Below are 14302 nucleotides of genomic sequence, written 5' to 3'. Positions count from 1 at the left end.
TATCTTCCTATGACTTGACTTTTGTAGTCAATTAAAAATGTCTCTTAAGAGAAATAGTAAGAATTTATGCTAGGTCTCTATTGGAAATCATACCTAATTTTTTTGGCATTTACTTCTGTTTTTCAGGTACAGGGATTACAGATATCCACCTGATCACGACCAGAAATATTTTCATAATATGCAGTACTGGCACGTCCTTGCTGCCAAGATGACTTTCATCATTGTTATGGAAGTAAGCCTTTCTTAACTTGCATTCCAGCTAGTCTGTCTTCTGCCTTCAGGTTTCTAAAGGTGTCTGCTCAGCAAAAAATTATCTCAGGAAATTATTTTGAAGGAAGTATTTGTTGTCCTAAAAAGCAACTTAGGGATATTTTCAGTACAATGGGTTGCCCTATTATTCACCTACTATTGTTGAAGATATCAAGGTGATATAAAAGAAAAAAAGAAAAAATGTGGCCTCTTCTCTCAAGGTCGATAAAAGGACACAGAACTCATTGATGTTACTGAGTTTCTATTATATAGTGATTCCAGGCACTATAATAATAACCCTGTAAGTTAGACTTTATTAGTGACTCTTGAGAAATAAATCTGAGACTCAGCAGAATTAGCAGTGGTTTTAAAGATAATCAGCTAATATTGGAGCTGAGTTTCATTGCCAGCTATATCACTCCCAAGCATCTGCTCTGTCCACTGTATTATGTTTCCCCCTTTGTGGATTATCCATTCTTGTTATGGATATAAGGCATGCGTTCAAAGAGAACAAATACAGAGGGGGGATTTGGGTAAGTTACATATTGAGTGTTCTACATCATAAGATGTGAAGGCCAATAAGGGAGAGAAATAAAGGTGAGGCACTTTTTCACTCTGCTGTGAAATCTAATAATACACAAGTCTAATGCAAGCAGACACAGATTCTACATGATAAAAAAGAGAGCAGTCTTATGTGTATCCCTCCCCATGTTTTTCTTCTCTTTCTCTCAGTTCTTTATGACTTTATCACTGTTTCATTCCCATATTTTACATCATCAGTTTAGCTCACCATTCAGTCTGGTCATTTGCACCAGGATTTTTTTTCATTTTTGAGTTTTGTTTATTTATTATTCTTATTAATGTTTTTAATCATCCAGCTCTGATGACCAGTTTTTAATCTGGTGAGCTCTGACTCACCATCATCCTGGGACTTCTTTTCACCTTCTCTTGTATTGAATGCTATATGCTACATTATCTGCAGTCTATGTTTCTCCCATTCTTGGTTTACTAGCTTATTTAGGTGAAGTACATTTTTCAGTAATTTTCTGAGGAAAATTATGGGTGGTCAATTTTTGAGACCTTGAATATTGAAAATTTCTTTTCTTTCCACACAGATGACTAAGTGGTATAGAATTGAAGACTGAAAGTTATTTCCCTGAAAAATTTTCAACCAACTTTATTTAGGTATTCCTGACACTTTTTAAAAGATTTATTTATTATTTGAGAAAGAGAAAGAGAGAGCACGCACGTATGGGAGGTGCAGAGAAAGAGGGAGAGAGAGAATCCCAAGCAGGCTGTGCTGTCACAACATGAAGCCTGACGTGGGGCTCTATCTCATGACCATGATTGTGACTGAGCCGAAACCAAGAGGTGGCTGCTTCACCAACTGAGCCACCCAGGCACCCCGGGTATTCCTGACATTTTTGGAGACATTGCACCATTTTCTGTCAGCTTCAATGTCAGCATTCCAATTCCCCAGTCTTTGTTTCTGATCTTTTATTAAATCAATAAGCTTTAAGGATTCTCCCACTAGTCCTCTTCTATGAAACATTACAAGACAGCTTCTTGTTATTGGACAGTATTTATTTTTCTGGACACTTTGCTGGACTTTATAAATCTGAAAACATACTTACCCTTCAGGGTGAGAAAATTTGCTTGTATGTATTATTATTATTTTTTATTCTTTCTTTCTTTTCTCTGTTCTGTCTTTCTGGAACTTCTGTTACTCAGGTGTTATGCTTTCTGTTTTAAAATTCTTATTATTTCTCTCCTATAAGTAGTTGGTCTCCTATTTTTTGTCTTTTTGTTCTGTTCTTTTGTTCCTTCATTATTTCTGTTGCCTCTTAGTTCCCATTTGTCTGTTTCAAACTTTTTCTTTTACATTAGAGACTTTCTTACATAATGGGTGATTCTTGCCAACCTGCTCATACTTAAGAGTGAATAAATGAAAGCTGATTATAAGCTTTGTGTGCATACAAGAAGAATGTCACTTGGTGGGTTTCACTATAGGGTGACGAGTTAGGGAGGGGGACCTTTTCATTTGAAGCCTACAAAATTTTGATATCAACCATTCTAATTTCACAGACTGGTTACCCTCCCCAAAGAAAAATCCTCTGAACTCTTTTCTGTTGAGCTATTTTATGGCTACCTGTATTCCGAGAGCTGAGCAAGACAGAAGAAGACTAGGGATCGTAGGATTCACTGAATTTCACTTAGTTGCCCTGTTTTCAGAATGCTGCCACTTCTTCATTCTCTGGTGTCTCTGGTGCTCCTGAGTTCACAGCTTTCTGTTTTGATTTCTACAGAAAGTAAATTACTCAACTGCTTCCAGGGTGAGGTTGGAGAGAAGTAGTACCTGGATGAAGGTGGGAGAGAGGTCCTGAAAATTCACCTGCTCCTCCTTATACCAAATTTTGGCTAGTCCTCTTGTTTTCAACTCCACCCACATGCATGCTTTCCAAGTTCATAAGACCATCTTTCCTGATATTTATTGAAGATCTAAAATAAAGTTGGTTTTTGTCTTCTTGGTTTTTACCATCACCATATCACCAATTGCAAGTTTAAGCGCCAGCTTTCTTCCATCTCTGGAATCTATTCCTACTGTTTCCTCCTTTTTTTTTTTTTTTTTTTTTTTTTGGTCTTTGTGAGTTACACCATTTTTCAAAATTCCTTTACAAATATGTATTGGGTTTTCAGGAGTGAGTATAGAAAAAAGTATATTCAATAACCATAATCAACTTAAATGTCTATAATTACACATTTTAGTATATATTCATTTGCTTAAGGTTTGTCTTTCTGGGAAAGTTCTGGGACAACGACCGTATCTTTTGCCTTTTCCTCATACTTCTGTGTTGAACACAGTTTATTGAATGATTAAAGTGGTTTGTAAGAACTTCCTGCTGAACATTTGACAATTCTAATGTCCTTGATTTTCTTTTATTTTTCCTCCAGCACGTTGTGTTTTTAGTTAAATTTTTGTTGGCCTGGATGATTCCTGATGTTCCAAAAGATGTTCTGGAGAGAATCAAGAGAGAAAAGTTAATGACTATCAAGATTCTCCATGACTTTGAGCTTAACAAATTAAAAGAGAACTTGAGAGCTAATTCAAGTGAACTTGCCAAAGAAGTCCTGATTCAGGAAAACAAAACACAACTGGCTAAATCAACAGTATAATCAACATAATGAACAAGCCACTGGTTGCCTGTTAGGCTTCACAATTTTCTGTGGATTTTCAGGCCAGAGGCCAGAAGCCACATGTCAGTTTCACCCTGCCTCCTCCTCCTCCTTCTTCTTTTTTAACTGAGAGTTTTCTGTACCCTTTTACAGAGGCCAACTTTGTGAGGTTGGAAGAATACCACTTGTCTGCTTCCTTGCCTGAGCCCTCTGCAGATATTGTTTTCTGGAGTTCTAGAAATGATTGTTAAGAGTGCATATCAAATCAGAATAGTGGAAAATCATGGGATGTTGCAGTTTAGAATTAAACACTGGACTTGGGCTATCCCATCATGTTCCAGTGCATCTGCACATTTTCATGGTCTCCTATTGGGTTGTTTTATAACTTCTTCCCATCAAGAAAAATGTTGGGACATGGAGAAAAGAAGTGAAGAGGCCTACTGAGCCATTTATATCCTGCCATCTTCGACCATGTGAATGAAACCCCCAAATTAAACGACTTAAGAAAACTCACTTATTAAATGCGTTGAGTAAATATCATGGCAGGGATTTGTCCTTGAAATCATCCTGAATAAGGTAAACTTCCATCAGAATCCCAGATAGCCCTTCCAGGTCAATGCAGAATTGATTTTTCAAGAGACTGGACATTTGGGTTTCAGCAAAAGTCTAACATCTCAGTTCTTTAAAGACGACATTTTGGTAACGGCAATTTCAAGTGTGGATTGTTATCTGGAAAACAGCATTAAGTTGTTAGGTTGCTTCAGTTCTTCAAGTAAATGAAAGATATTGTAGAGAAGTAAATGTGTCTTCTTACTAGTTAACAAACACAAGACAATGAATATTGATTAATTTGTTGAGCTTAATCTAAAAAAAATCATTGAATTTTTAAAAATCATTTTTCTTCTACAATGTGTATTTTGCATCATGAAACCTGTTTGAGCATTAGCTCTTTGTATAAGTTAGGTACAAGTTGTTTATGAAATTTGATCTCTCTGTTTAAAGCGATCTCAAGTCTTTTAATGGGTTTACACTGTTTCCTATTGATGCATTCATTGCTCCATACAGTGCTCAGTGCCTTGTCCCTATGCCTTTGACACACAAGAAGTGGTTGTGCTGTTCATCTGCTGTGATGTAACATCTCAAATGTTAGCTTCTTTTAGAGAAATTGTCAATTTAACATTAGTCACGGAGTTTAACACCAAAAGTAGATCAACCAAAGAAGAAGGGGGTGATGGATTTGATAGCTAAGTGAGAAAAAATTAATTGAATGATTTCTCTCATATGGAGGCCTATGGCACATGTACACCTGTTCTTCTTTCTCTTAAAAATACTTCATCCATATTTTTAACATTATGGAGTGAGAGATACAGTTCAGTTATATACTATTTGCGTCCGTAGCTTCAAATTACACTTCAGTTCCAATAAAATGGTGTTTTTTTAAATTGTATACAAAAGGAGAAACTTCATCACAAGATTTTTTTAGGTAGTATTTCATTATTTGATCCTAATACATTTTTGCAGAATTGCCAATATTAAGTATATGGCAGGTGGTATTAACTGGTGTTCAGTATTAAGCATTTAGAAATGAGGATTATGAATTTTATAAAACCATGAGACAGTTACCCCAATATTGGCAGTAATGATTTGGCATCCACTGGGTATATTTTATAAAAAACATTTTTGTGTAATTTAAAATGATCTCATTATTGAAAAAAGGATTTCATATGAAGAGGAGACCTATTTTTTGCTTGAGAACACCAGTCAATGTTACTATGAAATAAGCCACAGATGCAGTATCTGTGGCTTGTGAAATCAAACTCTTTGTTACTACAGTGTTGTCCCTTGTGCACAGCTCATACATATTGCTTTCTTCCAGGTGCTAATAAAAATAAGGAAGAGTGTGGAAATTGGTTTCTTGGATATAAGTTTTAGTTTGTAGGGCTTAACAGTATTTATAGATCGAGAGTGTTAAATAAAGACAAATCAAACTCGTAAAATTATCTGTACACTGCAATCTTAAAACAAAATCAACTCAAGTGTCAGGTTTCTAGAATGTATGGAGAAACTAGCAAGAGAGGAAATCATTTGAAGACAAGTGAATAGTTCCAATGATTGGTAGAATCATTGTGTTATTAATGGAGGGCTGAATTTAGAGACTACCAAGTGTAGGTTGAGATTTATCAGCATGGCTGATGTTTTCATCATCCAGTCAAACCCAAACTTTCTTTTTTTCCAGAAATGTTCCAGGAAACACTTGAGATTTTATTTGAAATAATTTTAAGTGCAAAAGCCAAAAAAATTACATAACTCTTTTCAAATGTCATCTCTAATCCTTGCCTTCATCAGTTTTTCTTTGCACACAAGAAGCAAAATCCACCTCAAAACATTTATTTTAGAGGAATCCATCAAGAAGGGAGTATCTTAATTAAATGGGCTGCTGTCTTATCTTTGTTGCATCTCACGATTTCTCTTGGCTTTAACATTCTTCTCTCAGCTAAGCCATTAAGCAGCTTATCAAGGAGAAGATGCAAAGAAGATGATAATGAAGAGGAGGGTCAGAGGAAGAAGGAGATAAAATAGTGTTCTCTCCTCGTGAAGCTGTGCATGCTTCCATGGGGAGAGGCGCAGTGAGGCAGCATGGTGCAGCTGTGGGTAGTGAGAGGAATGTCTCTCCTAAGCCATCTCAGTGAGGATGAGAGAAAAGCCAAAGAAGTTTCAAGCTGAAAACTACTAGGTGTCAAGAGTAAAACTTGGATTCCAAAGTGCCTGTGTAGCATCAGCTGCTATGGGTAGCCCTGGATCTCTGTTGATGGACTCCAGTTGAGGGTGAGGAGTTTGTATCACTCATTCAACAGGGGAGTCTGTTTTGAAAGAACCTCTCTATAATAGTTGTTTTTAATTAGCAATAGTTATTATGTTATCAAAGAATGTTAATAGGGAACAGAGCATTGCCAGAGTACCATTGACTAGACTTTGAAGTCTGCCACCGTCATTGACTATAACTATTATGTTATTTTTTTTCTGGACAGATTTTTACTCTTCTGCTTTATGTATGATAATTCGGGTATGTCAGCTATTCCAGCATTATGTAAAAATTCATGGGGATATTAAAAAGAATAGCAAAAATTCATGAGAATATTAAAAAGAATAGCATAGTTCAAAGTATATGAGATTCCAGCTTCAGCTCCCCCACCCCCATATTTGACTAGCATATCTTTCCTGTGAGTGATTCTGTGCCATGGTGTTAACCAAGAAAATGGGTACTCCTTTTTCTTTTCTTTTGTCTGTTTTCCCTCCCCCAGGAGGTGTGAATGGAGGTATACAGGGAAAGTTGCTCTTAAGTAACCTGTACATCAATCTCAAGAGATTCAAACTCATGCAGTGAATAAATACTTTGACATGAACTCAATTTATTCTTCCAGTAAAACATTGATATGATTCCTCTGAATTTGAGTACCCTAAGAGATTTTTAAGTCTTGTTTTTGTTTAGAAACCTTAAGATACATTACATGTAAAGTGATTACTTCACAAAATTCCATGTTTGTCACATTTAGAGATGCAAATTCATTAAACTAAGAGGCTGTTATGGTCCAGAAAATTTGGAGAAGGTGGTACTTTTTTTGTTTTGTCTCTTTATTTTTTTTCTCCTTTGGGAGGTGATAAAGGTGAAATCTCCCAAGTAATGTTTTGGTGGGTATAAGAATTGAGAATTTCCTAAGAATGCCAAATTCCTAGCCTAAAGCATTTTCATACTAACTCTCAAACTTATTTCAACCCATGAGGGAAGTATGTCAGGGCATGTGAACTCAGGATTTCCAAATGTGTAGAACTGTCCTAATTCTGCAGTGTGCAGAGGTAACTGAAATCTTATACCCTGAGAGCCCTAGACTTATAGTTTCTATTTAATTTAAAAAAAGAGAGAGAGAGTGAGAGAGAGATATTTGCCTTTACTAACATATTCAAGAAAACAAAAGTGCATGCTGGCCAGAGATTGAGATGAATACATCACATTCTGTATGTGAAAGACACATTCTAGGTTGAAAGAATAAACAGATTTTCAGGGTTTAATCAGGACAGCAAAACTATGAATATTGTAGAATAAAGGGTTTGTTATAGAAAATAGGCCTTTGAAACTGGAAGAAACTGGGAAGTCATGGTCTGGAAGGGCTGAAGGGTCAGAGAAAGGCACTATTCACCTCTCCTGAAACACTGCCATAGGTGGAAAACTGGAGAACATATGGATATTCAAGGGTGGAAATGAGACTAGGCAGGAAGACTCATGAAGAAGTTTGTAGAAGGCCATTGCTTCTGTATAGCTACTTACTTCTGTGAGTTTGCAACCAAGTTTCACCGCTGGTCAGGAAGATCTGGAAATGAAGTGGAACAGAGTGAGGACAAGCCCAACTGGAGCCTCGTCTGTGTGTCCTTCATATATCTGGCTGCAAAGACCTCCACAGAGAATTAGCTGCTGCTTCACTTATGTTTGCCTCTTTTGCAAATAGAACCTGACACCCTGTAAGGAAAAAAGAAAATTTCTGGGAAATACAGCTCCAGCTTAACCAAAACTACCATATAAACAAAATTTTACAAAATTAATGAAACTATTGATCATTTGAACAATGTGATTAAAGAATAGAGTCAATTTGCCTTCATAAAATGTTGTATTCAATAACTAAGAATAGGAATCTTTTTTCAGGAACATTCTAAACTCTTACAAAATCTGACCAAATACAAGGACATTAAAATAAGAAATTTTCAAATAACTATGGATCCAAAAATTTATCAAAGTTGATTTTAGAAGATAATTCTAATTAACATGGAACCAAAAGTACTGTGCAGCTCACATTTTGTGAGTACACTAAATACTTCTTGTGGGTTCTTTTTTTTTTTTTTTTAAGTTTATTTATTTATTTTGAGAGAGAGTGAAAAAACATGCACAGGCAGGGGAGGGGCAGGGAGAAGGAGAGAATCCCAAGCAGGCTTCCAGCCATCAGCACAGAGCCTGATGCAGGGCTTGAACTGATGAACTGTGAGATCATGACTTGAGTCAAGATCAAGAGTTGGACCCTTAACCCACTGAGCCACCCAGGTGCCCCAATTCTTTTTTTTTTTTTTTTTAAGTTTAGTTCTGAGAGGGAGAGAGAGCACCAGGGGAGTGGGGGAGGGGCAGAGAGGTGGAGAGAAAGAGAATCCGAAGCAGGCTCAGCACTGTCAGCACAGAACCCAAAGCAGGCCTCCAATCCAGGAATCATGAGCTTAATGCATTGAGCCACCCAGGCTCCCGTTTTGTCGGTTGCTTTTAGGGGAAATGTATAGTCTTCATTTGGCTATTCAAAAAGAACAAAAGAATATAAGCTAAGCATCCAAAGTTAGACAATGGCAATATAAACAAAAAAGAAAGGAAAAGGTATTTAAGTGGAGAAATTAATGAAAAACTGAACAGAAAACATTTATTAATGGGAACATGTTAGACTCACCCCTTTTATATTCAGCAACAAGAAATTACACTTCCAGTAATAATAGCCTGGGTTTTGTTCAAGTCATTGAAACTCTGAGAACAACCAGAAAAATTGGGTAAAATGTTTAAAAAATTGAAAATATCAGAAAATTACAAAGCAAAGGGGGACTTGCAGCCTTCTAGAATCAGTATTTAGGAGACGTAAGCCTGCTTTTGTGGTGATTTTTCTCCTTGAGGAAATTTTAAAAATATCTGTAAATTAAACAACATAGTTCTCAATGCCATATGGATTAGGGGGAAAAAACTCAATGGATATTAGATAACATTTTTAAATGAAAATATTGACATTTCATGATTTGTGGGAGGCAGCTAAACCACTGCTTTAAGAAAAAATATATGGATTGTAATGCATACATTAGACAAAATTATAAAAATCAATTAAACTTCTATCTCAAATATATAGGAAGAAAATAAGCAACATAAACCCAAAGAATGGAGGAAAGAGAAAATAACAAAAGTTAAATAGAAAGCAACCATACAATAGAGAAAACTAACAAAGACAAAAGTCTGTTCTTTGAAAAAGCTAACAAAATTGATAACTACCTTGCAAGAAATGATAAAGAAAAAAAAGAAATCACAAATTACCAAACTCAGGAGAGTATCTTCATGACTTGGGCTAGGCAAAACAATAACCATTAAAGAAATGATAGATACATTAACTTCTTCAAAATTAGGAAATTCTATTCAATAAAAGACAACATTAAGAGTGTGAAAACATATGCCACAGATAAAGAGAAAGTAGTTCCAAAATGACTCATACCCAGAATATATAAATAAGTTCTGTAAATGAAATTAAAACACAGCCCTATTTTAAAAGTGGGCAAAGCACTGTAAACAGACATTTTACAAAAGAAGTCCAAATTACCAATAAACTATAGAAAGGTGAACAGCATTGTTGGTCATAAGAGAAATTCCAGAAACGCTAGTATACCCATACCTGATGGCAAATATGAAATGACTGATAATACAAGTGTTAGAAAGGAGAGGAGCAAGTGGAATTCTCATCTATTGCTGATGGGACTGAAAATTATTACCAACACTTTGAAAATTGTTCAGCGTGAGCGATTAAATCTTATAAGCATTACGCTATGACTTACCCTATGACTGAACAATTTTTAAATACTTCTGTCCATCAAAAGACATGTAAAGAATGTCAACAACAGCCTTATTCATTGTATTCCAAACTAGCTGTAATCTGAAAATCTACAATGCAATGGAGAATTAAGCTATGCTATATTAATTAAGTAGAATACTAACAACAATGAAATAATGCAGTATCATTGATTAGATTTCACAGAGCTTAAAAGAAGCTTAACCGAAAGGAGCACACTTGCATGTCTAATGGACATGTTTTTGATGTATATAAAGTTTAAAAACATGGTAAAATGAACCTGTGATAGAAAGTTCAGAATAATGGTCACTTTTGGGGGGAGGTGTCATTTGGGAAGATGCATGAAGAAACTTCCGGTGCTACTGAAAATGTGTTCTATTTTCATTCGAGTTGTGGTTACACAGGTACGTACAGAGTACACCTGTGGTTGTAATTGTGGTTGCGGTTGTGGTTACACAGGTGTATACATAACTGTGAATTCATTAAGCTGCATATACTTGTTCACTGTATTCTATCAATATTATACATGAATAAAAAAAATTGAAATTGTAACCATGGAATGGGAAAAGATATTTACAACATACATTTCTGACAAAGACATATCCACAATATTTTGGGAAACTGCTACAAATTTATAAGAGAAAGACAGACAACCTGTTATTGAAAATGGTGAAGAGGCTTGAACACACAATATAAAAAGAATCTTCAAGTGGCCAATAAACACGTGGCAAAGTGCTCAACTTCATTATTATGCAGGAAAATTAGGATGCAAATTGTGTACACCACAACCAAGTGGGACTCATCCCAGGAATGCCAGACTGGTTCAATCTTCACAAACAATTAGTTAATCCGTCACATCAGATCAACAGGCTAATGAAGAAAAATGACATAATCATATCAATAGATGCAGAAAAAGCATTTGATGAAATCCAATACCCGTTCATAATAAAAACTTTCAGAAAAACTTTTTCATCTTAAAATGGATGATATGGCATGATAATGATATTATTTCTATAATTTTGAGAGTATATATTCTTTAGAGAAATATCCTAAATATTTGTGGGTGAAATGACATAATGATTATATCCTTCAAAATAAGCCTTGATGGGGGAGGGGAAGTTGAATGGGAGGAGATATAAGTAAAACAGGATTGCCAGGTGTGAGAACATACATGTTTTGAGAGCTCTTCTTTCTGCTTTGGTATATGTCTGAAAATTTTTCACAATTAACAGTCAAAAACAACAAACTACAAACTGTCCAACCAGCAACTTAACTCTAGAAATTTATGTACAGAAATAACAAAACAAAAAAATTGTAAACTGCAGAGAGAGAAATTTTTTTCGAAAGTTGATAGTTCAAGTATATTCTTTTCACTGGGAAATATAATGTGATAATATAATTCACTGTTTATGAGAGGCAAAAATTAGAAATAACCTGAAAGTAGTTAGTAAAGATTAAATGAGTTAACATTATGGGATACAGCACAGTATTTATATTAAAATTAATATGGAGATTCTACACAACAGTATTTTCATTTTATACAGTTGAGTTCACAATTTGAGTCACATTAGAAGCTGAGATAAGCAACAAGAATATGGTTTTTGTCTGTAATTACTCTTAGCTTGATCGCCACCTGCTGATAGCAAGGAGAAATATAATTTTTAAAAAAAAATTTTTTTTTTTAACGTTTATTTATTTTTGAGACAGAGAGAGACAGAGCATGAACGGGGGAGGGTCACAGAGAGAGGGAGACACAGAATCCGAAACAGGATCCAGGCTCTGAGCTGTCGGCACAGAGCCCGACGCGGGGCTCGAACTCACGGACCGCGAGATCGTGACCTGAGCTGAAGTCGGATGCTTAACCGACCAAGCCACCCAGGCGCCCCGAGAAATATAATTTTTAACCAGTATCCGGTTTCCAAGTTAGTTGGATCCAAAGAAGTAAACAGTACCTTTAGGTGAGTCTCAGTAATTCCTGGATAAAAATGCTCAGCCTCTCAGGGAGCCTGTCTTCCCTCTTATTTCTACAGCAAAGATGGTGTCCCAGTTTGTTCATGGAAGGAAATGTGGCATGGGAGAAGTGTCTCCGGTCTCACACTGATTTTGGAGTGTGTGTGCTGCTCTCTACTGTCTTTTGGCAAATAAACCTCATAGGTCTGGGCCCTGGGAGCACTGGTGGCATCCTATGGCAAGTAAACCTGTGATATCGGCTTGTATAATACACCTCAGGAGGAGCAGCTATCTTACACTTGCCAGCTCTGTTTGCTCTCAGGTTTTGCTGGCTAACTGCCTCTCAGTTTCTGTCATAGTGCCCTCTAGATCCTGGCCCAGGGGCCCACTAACCTCTGCTGGATAGTGCTCTCAGTCTTCCAGGTGCACTACATGCCAGCTTCACAGATTCTCAGCTTAGGATCCACTATACATAACAACTGAGGAGGCTTGAGGAGGACAGCTGTCTGATCACGCTCATCCACTCTTGGTTATTATGTTGGGCTGGTCCACATTAGGGCAGAGTCCACTATATAACTTCCTAGTTTCCTCCTGGAGACTCTAACTGGCTATCGAGGCAAGCACTTCCTGCTTTCAGTGTTCCCCTGCTTATTGCAGAGAATGCAATAAGGATTTGGGTGACGTACTGTCTTTAGGATGTGATTCGAGGGAGTGAGATGATAAGACTGGGGATAAAGCATATGTTTATCAGTGGGCTACCATTATGAGAAACCAGAGTTCAGACTCACTGAGAATCCTCAGAGAGACTGTTGAAAACAAAGCTCAGAATTGTTACACTGAGGGAGGGACGAGATGGGGTCTTTCTCTACCAACTCCCATCGCTCATTGATTAAAGGTTACTTCTAGAAATAACTCTTACGAAGTTCTACCTGCCCCTGCAAGCCGAGAACACTCCCGCAGCTAGGAAAATCATTCCGCAAAAAGTAAAGAGATGCAGGCATTGGGGGTGCGATGCCAACAATATGGAAATTGTCCACTGAAGCTGCAGGTAAACTCTAGGTGAGTGAGGAACAGTGGGTGGGGTACCAGCGGCATCTGCTTGCATCCCTTCACTTTATTAGGATACATTTTCCTCTCTGAACTGAAGCCTAGGAAGAGGAAATTGAAATTCATGTCTGATTTATATGCTTTCCTCCTTCTGATTTTGTCCTCTTGTCACGATCCTCCAAAGCAGTGAGATTTCCCACTTGTCATACCTTGCCTTTTCCCAGTTGTAAATCCATTCTTGTCGAAGATTTTTTAAAATAGCAAACAGAGACTTTTTTCTTTGCACTAGAAGAACTCTATGGGTGGCACCTCTAAGCTTAGCTCTTGGTTTGCTGATGAAGACAAATGTGCTTATTTTTTTTAAAAAACAGTTTTATTGAAACATAAATGTATAGTATACAACTCGTTTAAGTGTACAGTTCAGTGGTTTTTAGTACATTCACAGATATATGATGACTGAATAATTTGCTAAATGTTGAATTATTGCCACTGCAAACTGAAAGGTGGGCAGGTGAGGGAGAACAGTAACTATCAACACCACCATTCATGACTTTATGCTAGAAGACTCACACATGTGAGTATTAAATTCCAGTGTAATACTCACATATAATTAAGACCCTATGAGGTGAACTTCTGCTTCTGGCAGATCAGAGTAACTGGTCCTTGACTTGTCTGCAAACAGTAAACAACTAGACTTCACTGGCTTGGGCTTCTTGAGAGAAGGGGAAGGAATAGAGACAACCCTCCTATCACTTGGGCTGTCCACCCGGAGGCACTTACACAGCTGAATAATAGGAAAAGGAAGCCCAAGCAGGGCCTGGCTTATTGAGTGGAGGCAACAGATGGGTCCAGGGAGCTTGGGAGGCTGATATTTGTAGGATGTAATACTGGAAATGAAGGATTTATGTAGGAGAAAGAGTTTCAGAAATCTGTACCGGAACTCGCTTGATTCTGTTGCCAACTTCAAAATTGTGTGTGAGATCAGGCAAATAATTACCAGACAACTGCAAACTGAACAGTTCTCAAAGCTCATGTTGGCATGAGAGATAGCAGAGTTCTTTGTAGGCTGGAAAGAATTTGTGAACACCTGTGGCAATCAGTAGAGATCCTAGGATGCCTTAGAGCTGTCTCGTGTGAGACAGATTTAAATTAGCCCTAGATTATAGGCTACTCTTAAGCCAACTTAACAATGCTTAAAAATAAGTCATGAAAGAATCACATGGATTTATAATAACTGCATTTCAAAGACACTT

The 14302-nt window shown here is 36.9% G+C and overlaps 1 protein-coding gene across 4 annotated transcripts in view; it reads left to right on the top strand.

Moving 5' to 3' along the window:
* The window catches only part of ANO5 (anoctamin 5), an 89940-nt gene extending 84520 nt beyond the window's left edge, over nucleotides 1–5420 (top strand). For all 4 annotated transcript variants that reach the window (XM_078433325.2, XM_078433322.2, XM_078433324.2 and 1 more), the window contains 2 exons: nucleotides 127–232; nucleotides 3202–5420. In XM_078433325.2, the coding sequence (XP_078289451.1) occupies nucleotides 127–232; nucleotides 3202–3423 (328 nt within the window). In that variant the 3' untranslated portion in view covers nucleotides 3424–5420. The remainder of the gene's footprint in view (nucleotides 1–126; nucleotides 233–3201) is intronic.
* Nucleotides 5421–14302: the final 8882 nt, after the last annotated feature.

This window comes from Panthera onca, chromosome D1 (assembly GCF_046562875.1).
Source record: "Panthera onca isolate mPanOnc1 chromosome D1, mPanOnc1 haplotype 2, whole genome shotgun sequence".
In the NCBI taxonomy this organism is placed as follows: domain Eukaryota; kingdom Metazoa; phylum Chordata; class Mammalia; order Carnivora; family Felidae; genus Panthera; species Panthera onca.
This window is presented reverse-complemented; position numbering and strand designations above follow the sequence as displayed.